The following is a 19,282-nucleotide window of genomic DNA, read 5'->3' on the forward strand; positions in this document are numbered from 1 at the left end:
TCTCCGTCCGGATCAAAAAACAGGTTCTCGGCTCAGCAGCCAGAACAGACAGGACGCCTATCTCTTGGAGTTTTGGTTGTCCTGGTCGGAACAAGACTGGGTCGTATGCCAGGTGACTTAGAAAGGGATAGGTAACCCGCTTCTAATAGTTAGTTTTTTCATTCGGGCTTGCACTAACCGCAAAATGACAGAATGGATAAACTACCTTTTTTATCGCGTGTTTGGAATCCGCTTAAATAGTGTTGAGACCAGCCCATGATTGGGCCATGGATACACTTCGGTGGATCCCCATGGATGGGACCTACGATCAGTATAAGCCATTGGCTCGACTTGTGGGTCTTAATCATTAGTTTAGTTTTGATCTCAAAGCCGCAACCGATACTTTTCCAGCTATGCTTCTTGGAAAGATGTTAATCGGTGTATTTGGTTACACTGTTGCAGCTACTTGGGTGGGCTCTGGGCTTGTAGCCAATATCTTTAGAGCTAAGGCCCATCGCTGAGAAGGTCACTGTATGGTGGCGTTCGGCACGGGACAACCACTTGCTTTCTACGGTTCCTGGCCATTATTCACTCTAGCACACCATAACGCCGTGTGGTTGAGTGCTGAGTTAGTGGATTTGGGATCCCGGTTTATTGCCTTTGCTATCTTGGGTGACGATATTGTCATCAGAGATGTAGAGGTGGCAGCTATGTACCAGAAGGTGGTGACCATAGCCAAGGTTCATATTAAAAAGTTCGGACTTAAAGCTCCAGCCGATTCTACTTCATGTACTAAACAAGTCATAAGGCCTGTCCTTCTTCAGGCCTAGGTCATCTAGTCGAGGTCGACCACAATTTCAAAAGTAAGAAAGAGATAGAATTTCACTAATTAGAAGGAAAAGGAGGACTTCGATCCATTGTGATTCGGTTCCTTGGTGTGGAGAGATCTCTTCCATAAAACAAAGAGCTCGTAGGCCTTATTCTGCAGATCAAAGAGCTATGTAATTATGGTTTTTAAAACTAGGAATATGAAAGAATAATCCAATCGAACTCATGAATTTACCTAGGTCAGCTTAAGGCCCAAGAAAGGATTTTTCTCTTCGAAACCCCTTGTAGTGGAAAGTTGAGTGGACGAGGAATCATACATAAATGATTGAGAGTATCCCTTGTTGTGAGCGGTTGCGCTCCTTGTCATGCTTCGAGTGCGCATGTGATGTGTATGTAGGGGAAAAAAAACTTCTTGTCTTTAGAATAGTGCAGTCACATACCTAACATACATAGTTGTTGGAGTTTCGCCAGCACCACAATGCAAGGGAGGCTCTTGGTGACGACGTTGGTGAAGATACCGGCGAGACTCGAGCGCTGAAAAGAGACTGGTCGTGTCCATAAAGAGGGTTAGCAGAGCAGGTTAACATTGAAAAGTTGCGTCAAGTGTGACGGTTTGTAGGAAAAAATGAATGAGATGATGAGTGCCGCAGCAGTAGCTTTGTTGATGGTAGCCGACGCGTTGAAGGCCAGGTAGATTTTAGGGAAATGAGAGGAAAATTTTGATTGCCCTGAAGGTCTGACCGAGCGACCGGACTCGCGGGGGAGGCATGAACTGCGAATGTAGTAACCCAGACTTGTAAGTGTCCAACCATCGAGATGTTTGAGTTTGAGGGGCTCGAGTGTGGTTGGCGAACTGCCTAAGCAAGTTCCATGTCCCAGAAATTCTCAAGCCGATGTATCGGGATTTGTTAGGCTGAATTTCAGACGCATGCCAAGAAATTGAGGCGGGTGGGGTTACAATAGGCCCGAATTAGCGTCAAATCCGCATGCAATGGGGTTTGACTTTATACCCTTATGAAATTTGATTTTTTAACTATTTTTATTGGATTCAAGTAGGGGGTATTTGCTTATTTATGAATAATATCTTAAGTAATTGAAATAACAAATATAAAAACAAACGATGGTAGGCATAAATAAGTGTCTGTCCTGTTTTCTAGCATTAATAAGTGCTTATCCTGGTTTCAAGCCAGGTTTCCTCAAGTTTCGATGGAGATAAGTGAATTTAATAGGTGTTCAGATTGAAACTTGCAAAATTACCGAAACTTGGTCGAAACAGATCGAAACCTGGTATGTTTTAAACTCCCTGGACATCTCGTCTCTGACGGTCGAAATTTGAATTTTCAGCCAAGATTTGTTTCCATGGATGAGATCCACTTAGGTTTTGGCCAGAAAATAAGCATAGGGAGAAGTTTCTTTCAAACATTGAGATTTTTGGGGATTTGACCTGTATTAGTCCATATTGATTGTGTACATAAATTTTTTATATATCGGCTCTGTATCATATTGACATGGCCAATCTTGATACGTATCAACCATATTGGTCCCTATCGTAGTTGGTTTCTAGGTTGGGAATATAGGTAAGTGAAGGAGAAGAAGATGAAGAAGAAGAAGAGAACAAGAGAATGGAGGAATAATATTTTGGTTGTAACTTGTGTGTGTGAGAGATATCTCTCCACAGCTATATTGATTCATTAGTAGAAGTAAAGGAATTACATACACCTCCCTAAGGAGGTAAACTAGTAAAAAAGGGAAAAAGATAGAAATTACAAAACAGGGCAACTAGTTAACAGGCTAGTTCCCAAACTACCCTTAGAACATAACTATTAGTAACTCTAACACTCCCCCTCAAGTTGGAGAATATATATCATGCATTCCCAGCTTGCTTAAGAGTGTACTAAACTGAGGAAAACCAAGAGCTTTAGTGAAGATGTCTGCCAGCTGATCACCAGTCTGCACAAACGGAGTACAAATGTGGCCAGAATCAATCTTCTCCTTGATGAAGTGCCTATCAACCTCAATGTGCTTGGTTCGGTCATGTTGAATCGGATTATGGGCACATCGATGGCAGCCTTGTTGTCCAGAGAGTCTCATAGGGCCTTGATAGCAAATCCCAGTTCCTGAACAAGCCTTTTCAACCATATGAGTTCACAAACACCATGAGCCATGGCTCGAAATTCTGCTTCTGCACTAGATCTGGCTACAACATGCTGTTTTTTGCTTCTCCAAGTAACCAAATTACCTCCCACAAAGGTACAATAGCCAGAGGTAGATCTTCTGTCTGTAATGGAGCCAGCCCAATCAGCATCAGTGAAGCCTTCCACTCTCGAGTGATTGTGTTTGGCATATAATAGTCCTTTCCCTGGAGAAGACTTCAAATACCTAATAATGCGGTACACAGCATCTAAGTGGCCACTCTTGGGAGCATGCATGAATTTGCTCACCACTCCCACTGCATAGGAGATATCTGGGCGAGTCATAGCAAGATAGATAAGCTTCCCCACTAGCCGTTGGTACTTTCCCGCATCAACCAAAGGAGAACCACAATCTTCTCCCAGTTTATGATTCTGCTCAATGGGAGAATTTGCTGGTTTACAGCCTGACATCCCTGTCTCTGTCAACAAATCAAGGACAAACTTCCGTTGACATATGTTGATTCCTTTCTTGGTTCTTGATACTTCAATCCCTAAGAAGTACCGTAAGGGACCCAGATCTTTGATTTCAAACTGCTGTGCCAGGTAGTCTTTCAGTTTACTTATTTCAGTTATATCATCCCCTGTGACCACAATATCGTCAACATAAACAATGAGGGTTGTGATAGTTCCATTGCCCCGCTTGGTAAAGAGAGTGTGATCAGCTTGACTCTGGGAATACCCATTTCTCAGAATAGCCTGTCGGAAGCACTCAAACCATGCCTTGGGAGATTGTTTGAGACCATATAGTGCTTTCTTGAGAAGGCACACTTTCCCTTCATGAAGGCATTTTGAAGCCAGGAGGGGTTTGCATGTACACCTCTTCTTCCAAGTCACCGTGAAGGAAAGCATTCTTCACATCTAATCGGTATAAAGGCCAATCATTATTGGCAGCCAAGGATAAGAGGACTCTTATAGAATTGTGCTTGGCCCAGAGCAAACGTCTCGATAGTCGATCCCATAGACTTGATCGTATCCCTTGGCAACCAACCTTGCTTTGTATCTTTCGACACCGCCATCGATTTATATTTGATTGTATAGACCCATCTGCAGACCAATCGGGACACGTCCCTTAGGAAGGTCCACCAATTGCTAAGTATCATTCTTCTCAAGGGCCATCATTTCCTCGAGACATAGCTTGTCTCCACTTTGGGTCAAACATAGCATCGATGACATTCACGGGAATAGAAGTCGTAGAAAGAAGCGATAATAAAGGCCATACTTGTGGGAGAAAGAGCATCATAGGAAATAAACTGGGCTATAGGATTAGTACAAGCTCTTTTCCCTTTTCTAACAGCAATAGGAAGGTCTAAATCACAAGGAGGAGAAGGGATGTCACCTGACTGAGAGTGATGAAGCTCAAAATGTGGATCTGGATCCAAAGAGGACTCTTGGTAGGTTTGCTTTCTTTGATTATGTACGCCTTCACCCTTTCTGTATGTAATGTGGTAATCCTTCTCCTTACTAGGACCACTTTCAACCACCAATTCTGTGTTCACATCTGATTGAGATTGATCACTAGTATTAACCACATCCACAGTCCTGTGTGTACCAATGTCAAACATAAAAGGAGAGATAGGAAGAGGAGAATGAAGAAAATCAGCAGCCTGTTCACTTCCACACTTCTCCCCCTGAAGAGGATGCTGAGAAGGGGCAAAGAAAGGAAGGGATTCAAGAAAGGTGACATCCTTTGAGATAAGACACCGGCGAGAAGAAGGGTGATAGCACTTGTAGCCCTTGGTAGTAGAAGAGTACCCAAGGAAGAGACACTTGAGAGCTTTGGGATCAAGTTTAGTGCGGGCAGATTTGTTTACATGCACATAACAAACACAACCAAAGACCTTAGGGGGAAGAGAGAAAGCTGAAACTTTGGGAGATAAAATGTCCAGGAGATTTGTAGAGAGTTTGTAGGCATGCGATTGATGAGGAAAGAAGCGGAGAAGAGCGACAAAGGTTTTGGGGACATGCATACCAAACAATAGACTACGGGTGACCTCCAATAAATGGCGATTCTTCCTCTCAACAACCCCATTTTGTTGGGGAGTGTCAACACACGCTAGCTGATGGAGAATGCCATTATCAGTAAAGAAGTTTTGGAGACCACTAAACATGTATTCCCCCCCCTTTATCAGATCGAACAACTTTGATTCGGGTGTCAAACTGAGTAAGAATCATCTGATAGAAGGTTTTAAACGCATCACAAACATCACTTTTATGTTTCATCAAAATAGTCCAAGTAGCACGAGAGAAATCATCAATAAAGGACACAAAATAACGATAACCAAATAAAGAGGTAGTAGGAGAAGGTCCCCAAACATCAGTGTGCACAAGATGAAAAGGAGCAACAGTTCTATTACCATGATATGGATAAGAGGAACGACAATGTTTGGCAAACATGCATGGTTCACATTGAAAAACATGAGAAGAAACAACAGAAGAAAATAAGTGAGGCAATTGTTTCCTCATTACAACAAAAGATGGATGGCCAAGACGCCTATGCCATAACATAACAGACTCCACAGAACTACTCTCAGTATGACCACACACATAAGACTGAGCTGTGGGCAGAAAAGGGTCAAAAAAATAAAGGCCTTGCTCTTCACGTCCACTACCAATAATCCTCTTCGTCACCAAATCCTGAAAAAGACAGTGAGAAGGGAAAAATGTGACGGAGCAATTCAAAGATTTTGTCAAGTGACTCACAGATAAGAGATTAACTGTAAGGTTAGGAACATGAAGAACAGAAGAAAGAGAAATAGACGAGGTTACAGGAATACTACCCTTACCAGAGATGGAGGATAGGGAGCCATCAGCTATTCTAACCTTATCCTTACCAGAGCAAATGGTATAGGAATCATAATTATGGGACGTACCAGTCATATGGTCAGTAGCACCAGAGTCAATGACCCAAGACTGGGCTGCAGTAGAGGCTGAAGTAGAGACCTGTAAGGCCGAGGATGATGAGGAGCTGGCTACAGAAGGTGTAGAAGATGTGCTAAGCTGTGACATGACCCGTCGAACCACTGTCTCCATAAAGGTGGGGTCATCCGGTATAGTATCTGCCTCAGTCATCACAGAGTGAGCTCGGGCTCCCCCTCTACGGCCACCACGACTACGTGTGCTAGGAGGACGACCATGAAGAGACCAACACCGATCCTTGGTGTGTCCAGTTCTCCCACAATGGTCACATTTAAAACGGTCCCTACCAACACTATTGGCACCCACTGTCTCTACTGTGTTAGCTACCTCTCGGCCAGGCCCCGGGCCACGACCACCTCCACGGGTGTAGCGGGAAGAACTGGAGTTGAGGGCTGACCTCTCAAGAGAAGATACAGAAGCTGGCTCCATTGCAACACGTCTAGTCTCCTCACTCTGTAAGTAACTACAGACCTCACTAAGAGATGGGAAGGGAGACCGGCCTAAGATCTGAAGTCTGATAGGCTCATAGTCAGGATTCAGACCACCAAGTAAGGTAAAGACACGCTCTTTTTCAAGAGTCCGATAGACCTTAGCCTCATCCTCTGGGTCCTTCAAGTGAAGATCTCTATAATGATCATATTCCTCCAAGAGGCCAAGAAAGGCATTATAGTACTCAGAAATGGTCCTATCACCTTGTCGCATGGAGTTGATCTTTTGGTGAAGCTGGTAGACCTTGGCAGAGTCACCCACCCGATCATAAGTTTGTGAAACGCTGTCCCAGATGGCCTTGGCAGTCTCCTTTCTTATAAACCTCCGTCCAATCTCAGGGGTCATAGAGAAAATCAGCCATGTCATGACTGTAGAATTGTCGGCTTCCCATTGTTCATAAGTAGGTGAGGTAGGCTCAGGAGCGGTAATGGTACCGGTAATATAGCCAAGTTTCCGTTTGCTTCTTAGTGAAAGCCTTACGGAGTGTGACCAATCCAAGTAGTTAGTGCCATCAAGTTTCACAAAGGAAATCTGTGTAGGCACATTCTCATAGACAACGGGAGGAGCTGTGGGGAGAGGCTGTGAGGTAGCCGAACCAAGTTCAGATGTAGGTGTATCAACCATAGTGTATGGGAAATAGCACTTGACCATAAATAGATAACAGCCAGAAGGGGGAGTGCACACTCAACCCACGTAAATTATCCCAACACACAAAACAGAGATTCCAAAGAAGAAAAAGCTTCACTCCCACACTCCCCAATAAGAAAAAGCAGCTTAAACAAGCTCCAATACTCACATACAGATATTCATAATCACTTCTCAACCAGACAAGAAGCCCAACATACCCTAAATGCAAGAACAAGGACAATACAGCATTATCGGGCTTACCTGGGCAGAAAATCTGTCACCACGAAACTGAGGTGGACTCAAAAGATGCTCTCATCCATCAAAGAGGACCACAAGCACAATAAATAGGACCCTGTGACGATCCTAATGGGCTGGTCCAACGGTTAAACCCATGCTGAAATGAAGGTGAGCCATTGATTCAACCTTGAATCAGGCGGAAATCTGGGCAGCGAACAGTTCCAACGAAACCGAGCTATGCTTGAACAATACCTTCATTCATCAAGGACGCACACTTGGAGCATAGAAGGGACCCTAGCGATTCTATTGAGCTATTCCAAGCTCCAAAAAGATATCAAAAGAAGGATCGAGATGGTCTCGCAACCTTGAACGGCGGAACCCTAGGCTGCTGATTGGTTTACTTGAAAATAACTTCAAAGGAGCTCCACACTATCTCAAGGACCATCTTCAATCACCAAATAGGTTGTAGAAAACCTATGTCATATTACTTCAGCAAAGGATTTACATATGAACCTCTTCTTTGAAATCCTAGAACTCAAAGGATTTCAAAGAGAGGGAAAAAATGTGGAAAAGAGTGGTGATACGACTCTCAAACCTTTTGGCTTTGATACCAAGTTGGTTTCTAGGTTGGGAATATAGGTAAGTGAAGGAGAAGAAGATGAAGAAGAAGAAGAGAACAAGAGAATGGAGGAATAATATTTCGGTTGTAACTTGTGTGTGTGAGAGATATCTCTCCACAGCTATATTGATTCATTAGTAGAAGTAAAGGAATTACATACACCTCCCTAAGGAGGTAAACAGTAAAAAAGGGAAAAAGATAGAAATTACAAAACAGGGCAACTAGTTAACAGGCTAGTTCCCAAACTACCCTTAGAACATAACTACTAATAACTCTAACAATCGTATCAATACTTGATACCTTGGGGTTTTGTTGTCTCTTCTATACGAATGTAAAATAATTTGGGTTTTATTCACTAGCCAGTTGGATGATCCAGGTCCTATTCCTGATAGCTTGCTCAACAAGTTCCTCCCCTCTGAGATGATCTCCTCCCTTGGCTCTATTCCCACTGAGACTGAGATTGAGGCTGCCATTAGATCCCTCAAAGTCAATAGAGTTCCTGGTCCTGATGGCTTCAGTATGGGTTTCTTTTTGGTTGCTTGGGATATCATCAAGGATGATCTGTTAAAAGCTATCAAGAGTTTCTTCCTCAACCCCGGCCAGATCAAAGGGGTAAATCATACTTTTCTCTACCTCATTCCTTAGAAGGAAGGTGTTTCAGTCATGTCTGAGTTTCAGCTTATAGCTCTTTGCAATTTGTTTTACAAGTTCATCGCCAAAATTCTAGCTATTAGGCTTAAGGTTGTTGTGGATCTCCTGGTCAATAACACCCAATCGGCATTCATTCCTGGCATAAGTATATCGGATAATATCTTGCTCTGCCATGAGATTGTTAGAGGATTTGGTAGTAAGAATCATCCTCCTGCTGCTCTTATGAAGATAGACATCCATAAGGCTTTTGACTCTTTGAGGTGGGAGTTTATTGTCAAGGTTTTGTCCAAAATGGGGTTCTCTCCAGCTTTTGTTCAATGGATTTATTGCTTTGTATATCCTCTCAAAGCTTCTCGGTATGGTCAATGACAGCCCGGTTGGCTACTTTGCTTCCTCAGTGGGAATTCGGTAAGGTTTTCCCCTTTCCCCTTATATGTTTTCTCTAGGCCTGAAAGTGCTCTCTAGAAGTCTGCAAACTTGCACGGATCAGCAGCTCATTTCGCCTATTCCCAAATGAAAGGCCCTCAAGCTCTCCCACCTTGCTTTTGCAGATGACCTTATGATTTTCTCCAAGGCTTCTATCAGATCCTTTGAAGCCATTATGTACTGCTTGCAGCATTTCCAAGACCTCTCAAGGCTTCGGGTCAACCCAAGAAAGTCTCTCCTTTTTCTTTCTGGGGTGGTTGAGGCTGATAAGGCTGCTTTGATTGGTTTATCGGGGTTCTCCATTGGTCATTTTCTGGTCAAGTATTTGGGTCTTTCGCTGATCCCTGCCAGGCTAACGGCTTATCATTGCTCTCCTATGCTAGATCTCATCAGGAAAAGACTCCAACTCTGGAAAGGCAAGCTTCTCTCTTATGCTGGGCGGCTTGTTCTGGTTAAATATGTCTTGCAGTCCTCTTATATTTACTGGTCAGGTTTTTATGGTCTTCCCAGCTCCACCATCAAGTCATTGGAAGCTCTCATGTCTTATTTTCTTTGGAAAGGTTCAGATTCGTCTTGATTTCTTCACCGTCTTAGTTGGGCTTCTATGTGCCTCCCCAAGGAGGAGAGGGGTTTGGGTATCCACAGAATCAAAGAGGTGAACTCAGCAGGTATTATTAAATTGATATGGAAATTAGCATCTAAGTATAGCAGTATTTGGGTGGAGTGGGTCTACTCGGGACTTCTTCGTTTGGACTCCATTTGGATTGTCTCTACCACCTCAAATGCTTCGTGGGTTTGGCACAAGATCCTTGCTCTTAGATCATCTGTTTCTGGAGCAATCCAGTCTCTTATTGGTGATGGTAGATCTACTTCTCTCTGGTTGGACCACTGGCATCCTAAGGGGATCCTTCTCCACATCTTCAGCTCTAGAGCTATCTACAACTCGGGCCTCAATAGACATTCTCTCAGTGTTGATATCATTCAGCATGGTAGCTGCCCCCCCCCCCCCTCTCTCTCTCCACCCTAGGCTCCATAGTGTTTGGAATGATCTACCCTCTATCATGGTACTAAAACTCAGAACTCGACCCTAGGTAAAACTGAGTTGCTCTCGAGAGTTGAGATATCTCGAGATCTCGGTCGAGTTGGTGCATCTTTTTTTTTTCAACTCGAAAATTGGTTTCGATGGATTTTAGACATAGTTTGGGTCTGGGTCTGAAACTTGGTACTCAGCCCATTTTAGGCCATTTAAACACAATGGCACTATCAGATTTTGTAAAAACAAAGTCCAAATAGGAGTTTCACTTCGGATCCTAGGTTGGTTGGCGACAACGTATTAGAAGTCTAAAATACCCTACTCTACAAATAATTTAGTAATAGAAAGCAAGCAAAACATTCAATTAATGTAAAACAACTTAAATAATGAGTTAGAAATGTTAAAGTGATACATCAAACTGTTTAACAATGTTACAACTATCATCACATAAAATTTGCTTGAATCCCGTATTCAGTCCCCACTAATGCCACATAGTCTTCCCATGACATAGTGTTGTTATACTGTTGCATATAGTTTTCCATAGCAATCATATAAGAGTTGTCATCAGCATGTGCCAAGACCCCTATCCTAGGGTATAGCGGTTGCCATGAGGCATGAGATCCACTACTACTGTCATATTGAGGCACGTATGGGTGTGGCTGGTTTGGGACTGGGAATATGGGCCCAAAACCTGACCCGGTGCTTTGATTGTCAAACTCAAGTGCTAACTGCCTAAACTGACCATAACCACTATAATCGGAACCGGTGCTCTTCTGGCCATAAACATAGTCATGATGATGCTAAGATGAATGCCACGATTGTCGCTCACTAGTAGTATCTATACTCATGCTTCCGAAACTTGCAAGCATGGTGTTCATACTCATGTCATCATCCTGAGCCTGTGATTGTTTGCGAACCTTCTTTCTCTTGTACGTAGTATGGGCACCATGGTCTCGATCTTGTGTGGCATGCATAAACTAAGACTAACCTGTGTAACACACAGGGTCCGCCTGCATTCCCACCTCATACTGGTACTGCTCGCACATCCCCTCATGACCATCATCAAAATCAAGGTTTAAAATCTCGTTTCGTTTCGGTGTTTCGGTCTGACAGAAATTTCATCGAAATATGGTATTTTTTCTATGGGTGTAAAATGCCAAAATGACCAAGATTTCCGAAAATTTTGAAATATTGCATTTTTTCAATTCGATGTTGCGTTTCGTTTCGACTCGACCGAGGTACTCGAAATTCTCAAAATCTCGACCGAGATACTTGAAATTCTCGAAATCTCAACCGAGACAAAACGAGTTTTTGTACTATGATCAAAATAAGCACCACTCCGCATGCCACCACTCGCTCATCCCTCATGACCACCTATTCTTCTCTTGCCCCTTTGCTTCCTCTGTTTGGAAAAAGGTCTTGGGAAGTTGCTGGCCTCGTAATAGAAGAATCCTCCCCTTTTCCTTGGAGTGGCTCTGAGTGGATACTACATTTTCTAGGAACTCTATGTGTGATGCTGCTGGGAAATTTGCCTTTGGTGCCACCATTTCTCGCATATGGATGGAGCGAAATCTTTGAAGATGGACCTCCAACTCCCGTTCTTTTGACAAGATTTGGAAAGCCATCTACCTTGATGTTAGATCTAAACTACATTTGCTTCCCCATTGTAATGTTTGTTACTCCCCAAGGAACATGCTAATTGTTGTATCCTGGGGTTTGTCGTTATCCTTGTTGCATTCTCCTCCCCCTTCTTCTTGACAGTTGGTTGTAGCTTTTTGTTCTTCCCTCCTCTATATTCTCTTTCCTCTTTTGGGGCTTTGGTAATTAATTTTTTTATTCACCACAAAAAAAAGAAGAGAAAGAACTCGAATACTTCTGCCTGCCAATCTAAGCCTGTGTCAAGTAGCTGGTGAGATGATTGATCCTCCGTACAAGTAATCCTTTATTCTAGGTTGACTCTCAAAGGCCAGTCAAGCCTCCTCCATTATTGTTATCCAGTTTCAAGTTAGGGAACTAGGTAATGAGGAGAATGATGTCTTAGAAGTCGGGACCTTTTTGCTTCTAATTGAGTGGAGCATTGATATAACCTTTGCAGCATATTACAACATATTACGTGGTGACCCCTGAGGCAGGAATTTCCTTTCAGCTGTCTTCATTTGGAGATATCCTCTTCAAAGGTAGCAGAGTGATCAATAAATGTGACTGATTGAATTTATTACCTGCTTTGTGAGCTTCCTGTTGATTGAGTGGTAATAAGAAAAGGAATCATCCTCAACAGACAAGCTAGACAATTGAGGAGGATCTTCTATGTTCCAATGGCCTGAAGCACTAATCTCCTATTTAATGGATGAAATCACAGCTGTTATGAAATTGGTATAGCTAGATCTTAATGTTTCTGGACAAGGGGAAAGGAGAAATTAATATTTCATGACAAGTGCAAAACAATCCAATCCAATCAAAATCCTGATGCCCTCCCCTGCCAATTATATGTAACAGAAAACGAATAACCTATCTGAACTACCCTTGTTGGTCGTTTCTCTTTACTGTTGTGGCATTGGATTTACTTTTATCATTTGGATGATTGCCTCCCTTTTGGTCGTTTGCCTTGATAAATTTGCATTTACAACCACGAGACTGTAAATTTAAGAGTTCCCAAAAGTAGTCACCCAAAGAGAGGCCTTATTATTATTGAAATGTTTATTTGTAACCACTGGATCATGTCTGTGCAGTACTTGTTTTTGAATATACTAAGATGTTTTCAGTGAAGCTAAAGATTCCTTGTACTTTTTAGTTTGTTTATTTATATATTCTTTTATGAGTTCCAATCTTCATCTAAGATCTCATGTGGGTTTCAATATTTCGTAAATTAATTTGAACCACAAAAAAATGCATCAATATTGTAAGTTGACAGCATAGTTGTCAAGGTGTTGCCTGGATGCCTAGACGTCCAGGTGCCCGTTGGTGATGGGCGTCTTGGTTTCCTAGGCATTGTCTAGGCGCCTTGATGTCCACCTTGGGTCACCTAGACGTCGTGGCAACTATGACTGACTGTAATCTTTAGCTATTTATGTTTTTACTATAAATTTCAGAATAACTTTGTCTGCTTATTATGCTCCAAGAATGCTTGATCTACAGTATCTAACATTCATTTACCTGAATTTGTTTTTATTCTACCAGAATTTTTTCAGATTATCACCAGGATTCTGCTTTGCGGATGGTCTTGCTTCATTGGCTCTTCGACGACAAGGGATGAAACTTGAATCCAGTGATAGGATCCTTGGCTGGAACATTACTGGTGCTTCAATCTGTTATCTAGGTCTTGAGGTACTGTTTTTATCTAATTCAACATGCATCAGTACTTAAGGATACTGTTATTGTTTTATGTTTTTTAAAAGTTTTGGGAGCTTTAGGCTTTGCCTCTGGAATGTACTGTTAGGCCTTTGTTGAGCTAGTATAATAAAGTTGTTATTTATCCAAAAGAAAAAAGAGGACAGTTAGAAAAAGAACACGCATCTGTGTTTCTGATAACATAATAGATCTATCTTGTGTACCACGAGTCGGCACGTAGTCATATTCTTAGTACGATCAGTGTACTTCACAATTGAATTGCATATGATTATAATCATTCTGTTTGTATACTGATCATAGTTGTCAAGGGCGTTTTGACAGCACGCTTATATTATATCATTTTTTTGACACTTCACAAGTTTATATCGATTTATTTTGTTTTTTTTTTTTTTGATGAATATGCGTATATTATATCCTATGCTTTTTCTATGTTGTTTTTCTCATATTAAGTTAGCATATTATATTGTATCGCATTGATCTGGTTTCTATGTTGTATATAAGCATAATTATATAAAATTATCATTGCTCTATTACATATACTGCATGCCTAGGGTGCCACTCCAATGCCTTGGGTCGCCTAGTTGCCTTGACAACTATGATAGTAATGATGAGCACTTCCTCATTATTATCCTGTTTTAGTGTTTTTTATTCCTTTGTTCCAAAGTGGTAAGTTTTCTATCGCCTTGCTTTTCACCAGTCAATTAAGACTTTTAAAATTACTTCTGCATTACTTCTGCTAAACAATGATTTCATTAATTATAATTTATAAAAGCTGTGTAAAGAAACAAAGTTGAAGTACAACACTTAAGTGTTAATGGATAACTGCATCCCACCAAATAAAAACTCTTTATCTACTTGAATACTTTGAAAATAATGGCCATAAGAACAACATAAAGGAAATATTTTAACTTTATCAGCCATTTAGAGAAGTTACGATGAGGGTCTTTAAGGATTCTAGTCTTTCTGTCCTTCCATGCAGACAGAAATAAGCCAGAGGAGAGAGCAACGTCAATATTCTCCCTATAGGATTAATAGCTTCAGCTTGCTTAGATAAAACCAACTCTAGTAGGTTTAATGCTAACATTGAATGCATTCCAAAAACTAGAATGACCAATTCCATGTTGCCTTGGCAAGATGGAATGAATATGTAGATGGTTGGTGATTCTTTTCATTTTCAGTTGAGCTGAGGGGTTAAAGAAGAGGAAACACAATAACAAAAGCTTGCATTGGAAGAAGAAACACAAAAAACCAGAATAACCTGCTAGGCCATGACTGTGAGAAGAAAACTCAACACTATGAATTAGCACTCACAAAATTCTACTAAAAGGGCTTACGCAGTGCACAAGGTTCCTGCCACTGTAGGGTCTGGGGAGGTTCATAATGTATGCAGCAATACCCCTACTTTGCAGATAGGTTGTTTCCAGACTCGAACCCGTGACCACTTGGTCACAATGGAGCAACCTTACCATTGCCGGCCCTCTTACTCACAAAATTCTATTACCAAACCAAAAACCAAGAATTGCAAGAGGCGACTTATCCCTATTTATGTAGAAGAAAACTACTTCAAAAGCAACTAAACTATAGACTTCACTTTTCTAAATAAGCTATGTCTCTAATATAGAAACAAGTAAATTTGATCAAGGAAATCTTGTATAGGCTTCTGCTGCCACAGATTTGGGCTTAATATTGAGGCCCAACAGATAACAACCCAAACCTAACTTCAAAAAAAAACTAATTAAGCATATGTTTCTTCAGACAAGACCTAAACTCATAGTCTTTAAACCCAGGCCTATTGTGAGGCAAGACATAAAGGCCAATGGGTCTATGAACCTCCAATGCCACTTGTCTGCCTGCATCAGTTTTCCAAAAGCAACAAAGAACATTCTAAGATAACTTTGCAGGCTGTGGTTATTGAGAAGGTGAAAGTAAAGGTTGCTTATTAGGCAATGGTGGACCAATTGTTTAGGGATGTACCATCCAACTTTGTTTTCATGGGTTGGAAAATATATCTCCAGGGTACCGCTGATCAGGGGACAGGTTCTTTGAGAAGCTCCACCAGTGGGAACTAATTGAACTTTGACAGTTCATCTATGAACTAGGGGGGCTAATGTAAGACTGGAATACCAGTTCCAAAAAAAACCACAAAAAATCCAAACAGGAACAGAACCAGAATTCGAAACTTAGGGTTTATGATCAAACCAGCCAAGTGATGCTCACCACACTTGGATCGAGTGTAGGGCACAGTAGGGGGGAAATTATTTCCAAAATTGGTTCAGGTCTGATGGCTTGATGTAGAGATATCAAAGAATCACCAAAATAGAAGGTTTGGAGAAACCTTTCAAAACTGTGCTGTTCTGGGCTTCCAGCAGTAACCGAGTGTCAAGCTTGCTGAATGAAGTATGTTCTGCAGTTTTTGGCCAATTCTGATGGTTAGAATTGAAGATGGGAGGGTGAGAATGAAAATAGAAAGTAAAGGAATTATGGAGCTTTCAGGCAGTGAGGATCGAGTGGAGGTAATGGAATGGGGAAACTGAGTTTCAAATCGCAGCAGTTGTTGGTGATGATTGAAGGTGATATGGAATTAGAAGGTTGCAGCCAAAAAGTTGCAGGGATGCAGCACAGCCTCAATCAATGGATCTCCTAGCAGCAGCAATCACAGTGAGTAAAAGGATGTCTCACCCTTGAAGTTTGTTCACCAACAACAGCAGCAACACACTCGAGCAGGGTAGCTTGCAGGAGCGACAGCAGCCTTCAATCGATTGGTGGCAGCAGTAGCAGGCTTTGGAATCAATTGAGGATGGATTCTGCTCTTCAGGTTGAGTTCGTAATAAATTGTTGCAGTCACAAGCAGAAACAGCAATGGAGATCAAGTAGGGTAGGAGAAAGAAGAGAAAATAGAAGGGGGGAGGGGGAATGGCTCTCTCAGCCTGGGTCTCTCAACCACAGCTATCTCAGCTGTTGCAGCAAAGGAGGAACTCCCATACTCGATGGCTAAATTGGCCAGAAGATTCTTTTCTCTAAAAATTCTGTTCTTTCATTAAGATGTGATGCCTTTTAATAGCTTAGGCAAGCTTACAATAGAATAGAAACTTTCCAAAATAAGAACTAATCAAAAATAGAAACTTAGTAAAATAGAAACTACAAAATCCTAACTAAATAGAAGTTAACTAAATTAAAACTACTTGGCTTTATATTGAGCGACATGCAAGAAACAAATTAGAAACTAATAAATATGGAAACAACTTAAGTGCACCAAATCTAGCTGACTGGTCAAAGGTGTTCAGTTTTAGAGAGGAAGGAGAAGAAGGAAAAGAGAGGGAAAGAGAAGAGCACATACAGTTGTGTTTAATCCCTTATGTCTCAAACTAGAGACAAACTTCCTTATATTGAAAAAGAATAACTAATTACACAGGGGCCCCTGGCCTTATACAAATAACAGAAGAAACATAAAATACATGTGGTTGTATACAAGAATACCCTTAAACTCCTATTCTTAACACTCCCCCTCAAGCTGGGTGGTATATGTCATACATACCCAGCTTGTTCAATAAACAATCAAAGTGATGAGTGCTAAGTCCTTTGGTGAAGATATCGGCCAGTTGTTCATTCGTCTTCACAAAAGGGGTACAGATGGTCTTTGACTCAATCTTTTCCTTGATAAAATGTCTATCAACCTCAACATGCTTGGTCCTATCATGTTGCACTGGGTTGTGGGCAATACTTATGGCTGCCTTGTTGTCACAATATAAACTCATAGGTTTGACAGTCTCAAATCCCAATTCCTAAACAAGTCTCTTCAGCCACAAGACTTCACACACTCCGTGAGCCATAGCTCTAAATTCTGCCTCAGCACTTGACCTAGCCACCACAGGTTGCTTCTTACTTCTCCAAGAAACCAAATTCCTACCAACAAAAGTACAAGATCCGAAGTGGATCTTGATCGAAATAGATCCAGCCGTCAAGATCGTGTATGCTTCGATCCTCAAGTGACCATTTCTAGAGAAGAGAAGACCTTTTCCAGGGCATGACTTTAAGTATCCGAGGATCCTATACACTGCATCAAGATGTCCCATTTTGGGTGCATGCATAAACCGACTTACCACGCCAACAAAGATAGGTTATGTCCGGTCGGGTAAGGGAAAGATAGATTAGCTTGCCTACTAATCTCGATATTTTTAGCATCTACAAGGGCTCATCACAATCTTCTCCTAGTTTGTGATTCGATCAATAGGAGAGAAGGTTGGTTTACACCCTAAGTACCCTGTCTCGTAAGTAGATCAAGGACAAACTTCTCTCGACAAACACGATCCCTTGCTTGGATCTTGAAACTTCAATCCCCAAAAAGTACTTCAATGGACCAAGATCTTTGATCTCAAACTGCCGAGCCAAGTAAAGTTTAAGCTTTGTGATTTCAGTTTCACTGTGCCCCGTGACCACAATGTCATCAACATATACAATAAGAGCTGTAATAGTGTTGCCCTTCCTTTGTATAAACAAAGTGTGATCAGCTTGACTTTGGATGTATCCATTCTGTAGAATAGCTTGCCTAAACCTCTCAAACCAAGCCTTAGGAGATTGTTTAAGGCCATAAAGCGCTTTCTTGAGACGACACACTTTTCCATTGCCACTAGGATGTTTGAACCCAGGGGGAGAGTGCATGTAGACTTCTTCTTCTAAGTCACCATGTAAGAAAGCATTCTTTACATCAAGCTGGTATAATGGCCAATCAAGGTTTGCAACCATTGAGAGGAGTACCTGAATGGAGTTATGCTTGGCCACTGGAGCAAAGGTTTCCTGATAATCAATGCCATACACCTGGGTATAGCCCTTAACAACCAGTCTTGCCTTATATCTCTGTACAGTACCATCAGACTTGAACTTGACTGTGAATACCCATCTGCATCCAACAGGAACTCTCCCCTTTGGGAGTTCAACAAGATCCCAAGTGTGGTTCTTCTCAAGGGCCACCATCTCGGTATTCATTGCTTCTCTCCATTTTGGATCAGCCATGGCCTCTACTACATTCTTAGGAATAGAGATGGAGGAGATAGCCACTGTGAAGGCAATACCTGTAGGGGAGATAGAATCATAGGAGACAAACTTGGCAATGGGATTAGTACAAGCTCGAGTTCCTTTGCGGTGAGCAATAGGAAGATCTAAGTATGAGGGTGTAGGAGTAGAGGAAGGTATACCTGTCTTAGGATGAGGAAACGAAGGAGGATTTTGGCAGGTCTTCTTTATAGGGAGCCATGAAGGAGGATTTCTCTTGTCCTTTGTATACATAAGTAGCTCCCCCTGCTCTCTGTTCACCTCTGCACTCGGAGACTCCCCCTCAACAATAGTATCCTCGGACCTTTTCTTTCCCTTGTCAATCTGAAATGGGGAAATAGGGACGAGAGAGGGGGAAGGAAATGATAGAAACTCAGGAGCCTCTTCAACCTCACTACCATGACACTCCCCCTCGAAGAGGTGACTGAAAATACGGGAGATGTTCAAAGAAAGAAACATCTTTGGAGAGAAGCCACCGACGGGTAGGAGGGTGATAACATGTGTAGCCGTTAGAGGTAGAGGAATACCCAAGAAAGATGCACTTCGAGGACTTAGGATCCAATTTAGTGTGGGCAGATTTGCTAAGATGGACATAGCAGATGCAACCAAAGACCCGTGGGGGAAGTGAAAAAGAAGAAGAAAGTAAGGGTAAGACCGCAAGAGGTACTTTGAAGTTCAAGACACTGGAGGGCATATGATTGATAAGAAAGACTGCAGTAAGGCATCGGACCAAAAGGTTTTTGGAACATGCATTGTAAACCAAAGAGACCGGGCTACTTCCAGCAGGTGGCGGTTTTTTCATTAGCAACTCCATTTTGTTGAGGGGTATCAACACAAGCCACCTGGTGGATAATGCCATGGTCAGAAAAATAGGACTCCAAACCACCA

At 41.9% G+C, this 19,282-nt stretch overlaps 1 protein-coding gene across 1 annotated transcript in view; it reads left to right on the top strand.

The window, feature by feature from the left end:
* LOC122643183 (ABC transporter A family member 1) overlaps nt 1-19,282 on the top strand; it is a 148,414-nt gene that overhangs the window by 112,112 nt on the left and 17,020 nt on the right. Inside the window, exon 29 of the mRNA XM_043836833.1 lies at nt 13,175-13,321. Within this exon, the coding sequence (XP_043692768.1) occupies nt 13,175-13,321 (147 nt within the window). The remainder of the gene's footprint in view (nt 1-13,174; nt 13,322-19,282) is intronic.

This window comes from Telopea speciosissima, chromosome 10, assembly GCF_018873765.1.
Source record: "Telopea speciosissima isolate NSW1024214 ecotype Mountain lineage chromosome 10, Tspe_v1, whole genome shotgun sequence".
Lineage (NCBI taxonomy): Eukaryota > Viridiplantae > Streptophyta > Magnoliopsida > Proteales > Proteaceae > Telopea > Telopea speciosissima.